Raw genomic sequence first — 4,797 nt, forward strand, 5'->3', positions numbered from 1 at the left:
CAACTTGCTCTTACTGCAAGTCCCCTCATCCCCTTAGAGTCTGCCCACAATTTAAGCGAATTTCGGTACTAAACCGACTACAATTCGCAAACCAAACCAAGCTGTGCAAAAACTGCCTTGGTAATACCCATAGCACTAATGAGTGTCCGAGCAAGTGGTCATGTACACATTGCCAACAACGGCATCACTCCCTGCTGCACATGAATCCCAAACCACAATCTCGACACTCCAGTGCGCGAGCGAATGAAACCGCCGCACAACACACTACTGCCCAGTCGAAACCTTCCGCTCGACAAGCGCAGTCAAGCTCCGATTCCAGCGAGCAACCGTGCTGTTCCAAACAAACACAAATACAATCATTGCATACCGACAATGATAGCAAAATGCTCCTTCCAACTGCCATGGTCGCAGTTGAACACGATGGTGAATTGTTTCAACTTAGGGCCCTGATTGATCAAGGTTCACAAAGAACTTTCATTTCCTCGAAAGTTCAGAAACGGTTGAAACTACTATTCGAACATTCCAAGTTCGAAATTTCCGGCATGGGTAGACATGTAGTGCAAAGCTCCTCAAAGCTTTGTGCACTCACATTGGTTGCACCCAAAACCATGCAAAGGATAACACACACAGGCTATCGTGTTACCTCAGCTCACGAGGCAAATTCCTACATTCACCATTAGCCGTGAAAACTGGCAGCGATTCAAGATCCTTGAACTTGCTGACCCCAGCTGTCACATACCAGCTCAAACTGATTTGGTAATCGGCAGCGATATACTTCCACAGATCGTGCTGGAAGGTATACAAAAGATTTGCGACACTATACTTGCGCAAAGAACAATATTTGGCTGGATTCTCAGTGGTCCAATAACCGAAAATGTGGTGTCATTCTCGACACAAGTAGAAGAGTGCTCGAATACAACTCTCAGCTCTCAGCTTAGAAAGTTTTGGGAAGAGGAGGAGATTCCACAACCTCCACAAATTTCACCTGAAGATCAGGCATGTGAGCATATATATGCAACAACAATGACTCGTACCCCAAACGGTCGATACATTGTGCGACTTCCATTCAAGGAAGAATTTCCAAAAAAGCTGTCTCTGGGCAACTCTCGGTCCGCTGCCCTCCACAAGTTTTTCAGTATGGAGCGATCGCTCCAGAAAAAAGGAGACTTAGGCACAATGTACAATAATGTGTTGCAAGAATATCTCGATCTCGGTCATATGGAGCACACGAAGCCATGCGAGATAATATCTAATGGCAAATTCTAATTGCCACATCATGCGGTCGTCAAACCAGATAAGGTGACTACCAAAGTTCGCGTGGTATTCAACGCCTCAAAAACATCTGTTTAAGGAAAATCCCTGAATGACGTGTTGCACACTGGTCCAACACTCCAGCCAGATCTCATGCTGCTCATTTTGCAGTGGCGAATGCACAGATTCGTGTTCAATGGCGACATTGAAAAAACGTATCGTCAAATACTCGTCCATGAGGACGATAACGATTTTCAGGGAATCTTGTTTCGCTCGTCGGCTGACTCTCCTGTCACCGATTGTAATCTTAAAACCGTAACGTTCGACGTTAATTGTGCACCATATCTCGCTATCCGTACCCTGCATCAATTAGCAGATGTTACGATAGCGACATTTCCCTTGGCTGCCGCAAATCGAAACGTATGTGGATGACATCCTTTCCGGAAGTCATGATATTGACAACGCCACTGAATCACTTTTTCAAGTGATCAAAGCGCTTAAGTCAGTTGGTTTCGTACTCAAGAAACTAACGGCCAATCATCCGGTCATTTTAGAAAAATTTCCAAAGGAGGATCTTCTCGACTTCAACTTTTTGAAATTTGAGAGCGCTTCCACAGCCAAAACTCTTGTTATACAATGGAACGCACTCACAGATAAATTTTCATACACCATTCTGCCTGCATCGACTTCTAATGCCGTCACAAAGCGACAAATTTTATCTTCTGTCGCAAAATTTTTGACCCGACAGGATGGCTATCGCCAGTAATGATTCAAGCAAAGATTCTGCTTCAAGAACTTTGGCTGGATGGCGTTGAATGAGATGAATGTGCCAAACCCATAGCTTTGGCAAAATGGCAACAGTTCGCAGAAAATTTGCCAGCCATATGTCACATCGAAATCCCTCGATGGGTTAACTTCACTCCGGGGCAAGACACCCAAATCCACGGGTTTTGCGATGCCTCGGAAAAAGCATATTGCGCTGCAATTTACATCCGCGTAGATGCTAGCAACCAAAGATATTCCACTCTCTTGGTTGCAAAAAGCAAAGTCGCACCATTGAAGATGGTAAGCTTGCCACGCCTGGAGCTGTGTGGTGCAGTCTTACTCGCAAAACTGGTCGCAACTGTTCGAAAACAGCTCAAATTGGAATCGTGCAACACATTATTATGGTCAGATTCAGAGATTGTGCTAGCTTGGCTTGAAAAGCCACAATGTACATGGAAGACGTATGTATCCAATCGTACCTCCTAAATCCGGGAATATCTTCCAACCGGTACATGGCGCCATGTTGCCAGCCAAGATAATCCAGCCGACCTCGGCACCCGCGGGTGCAAACCGCAGGAGTTGGCGAATTCAAAGGCGTGCAGTGCATCTCCACCAGAAAAGCGCAAGGTGGAGGTATATCACGCGCTCGAAGAAGAGGTCGATTTTCTTGATCGCTTTTCTTCCTTCTCTCGAGCACTTCGCGTGACTGCGTACATGTTCCGCTTCGGGAGCAATGCACGCAACAAATGAAAGGGGTTAGCAACAATCACTAATCCACATCTGACGCATAACGAATTTCAATATGCAAAGATACGTCTTATCAGCGCAGCGCAATCACGCCATTTTTCGAGCGAAAAAAGCGCTTTGCAAGATAAAAAGCCACTTAACAAAAAAGTTCTCTTTTTGTTCTCAATCCTTCATTGGACAAAGACGGACTTCTACGGGTTAATGGCCGATTAGCACATTCCACATTGAGCTATAATGAAAGGCACCCAATAATTCTCCCTACCGAATCGAGGTTCTGCCAGTTATATTTGGAGTTTTTACACTCTCTGCTTCTTCACGCAGTAACACGATTAATGCTCCAAATGGTAAGGCAAGAGTACTACATACCAAAGCCAAAACCTCTAATTATAAAATGCATTTTTCAATGCAAGGTGTGCACGCTTTACAAGCAACAAACACGCACCCAAATAATGGCCGCTCTACCCCCTGAGCGCTGCAGTTTCTCACTCCCATTTTCCACAACGGGAGTAGCCATTCCAAATTAAAGCATCGGTTCTAAGATCTACAACCCTTATCTAGGCATACGTTGCAGTTTTTGTCTGTTTTTCCACAGAGGCAGTGCATCTCGAGCTATGCTCGGATCTTACAACCGAGACTTTTCGAGCAGCATTCGCCCGCTTCGTTGGTAGACGAGGCTTCCCCTCAAAAATGATGAGCGACAATGGAAAAACGTTCATTGGCGCCCAGCGCGCAACAGAACGCGACTTCGTTAAATTTCTTAACGAATGTTCCGCAGACATTGTCAAAAAATATGCCACTCAAGGCATCAAGTGGCAATATATACAACCCAGCGCCCCCCACGTGGGCGGCTTGTGGGAATCTGCAGTGAAAAGCTTTAAAATCCATTTAAAGAAAACCGCTGCAACCCACAAGTTTACTTTCGAAGAATTCACGACACTTCTGGTGCGAATGGAAGCAGTCCTCAACTCGAGGCCTCTGTCCGCACTTTCCCAAAACCCAGCTGATATGACAGCTCTTACTCCGGGTCACTTTCTTCGAGGTGCACCGCTGTTGGCCATTCCCGAGCCTAATGCGGAAGACCTCTCTCTACTAAACCGGTGGGAGAAAGTCAAAGCACTTCACCACCAATTTAGTCGCCGCTGGAAAGAAGATTACCTCAAAGATCTTCAGAAGAGATACAAGTGGAAAACCTCACAACGCGATCCTCAGCCAGGCGACCTTATCGGTATCAAAAAAGATTCGCTCCCCCCACCGAGTGACGATTGGGACGACTCGAAAACGTTCGCCACAGCCCTGATAACCACACACGTGTCGTAGAAATCCGTACGCAAAATGGAGTTATCACGCGGCCACTTGTCAAACTGTGCTTCCTTCCACAATAAATAATTCTACACATCTTTTTCTTTTGTATATTAAGGGTCTTAACTTCCCATTTAAATATTATACCCAAGTACTCCTCGTTTCTCTGCCTTTGCTTCTACTTCCAGATTGAAGACATCATGGCATCGCGGAAGGCATGCCCCCTGGCTCCAACGGCAGAGACGGATAACTGCCTACAATGCCGGCTCTGCCACCGGTACCACGCCTTGAGGACGTGCCCGACCTTCAAGGCAATGAAGCCGCCACAACATTTGGGAGTGGCCCGCGCACAGGGCTACTGCGTCAACTGCCTCGCGCTCACCCACACTACCGGAGAATGCGACTCACCAGGCAGTTGCAAGACCTGCGGGCTAGCGCACCACACGCTGCTGCATGTGGCAGCCAACACCCATGCGCGCAAGGGGCCAAGGGAAGAAGGGCCCAAGCAACGAAAACCGGCCACAAAGGCCCCAAGGAGCAACAAGGGGCGCGCACCACCGAAGAGGAAGGCGCTAAAGACCGCACAGCAGAAGGCGCAGAAGAATGCGCAAAACCACGGAAGGCAGGCGCCGCAGCCACCGCGCAAAAAGACCGCCCAAAGGACGATCGCGCGCACCCCCAAGGCCTGCAAACGGCCAGCTACCAGGGCAGCACCACTAACCGCGTCCTGGGCAA

The 4,797-nt window shown here is 47.6% G+C and overlaps 1 protein-coding gene across 1 annotated transcript; it reads left to right on the forward strand.

Moving 5' to 3' along the window:
* Positions 1–3,450: 3,450 nt before the first annotated feature.
* On the forward strand, positions 3,451–4,080 carry LOC108364067 (uncharacterized). Its single transcript, XM_017617628.1, has one exon. The coding sequence runs from the start codon at positions 3,451–3,453 to the stop codon at positions 4,078–4,080; it is 630 nt and encodes a 209-aa protein (XP_017473117.1).
* Positions 4,081–4,797: the final 717 nt, after the last annotated feature.

Source organism: Rhagoletis zephyria, unplaced genomic scaffold (genome assembly GCF_001687245.7).
Source record: "Rhagoletis zephyria isolate East Lansing unplaced genomic scaffold, Rhagoletis_zephyria_1.1 Rzeph_scaffold_01454, whole genome shotgun sequence".
Lineage (NCBI taxonomy): Eukaryota > Metazoa > Arthropoda > Insecta > Diptera > Tephritidae > Rhagoletis > Rhagoletis zephyria.

Coding starts and splice junctions, on each gene's coding strand:
- LOC108364067 (XM_017617628.1), top strand. CDS start 3,451: ATGATGAGCGACAATGGAAAAACGTTCATTGGCGCCCAGCGCGCAACA.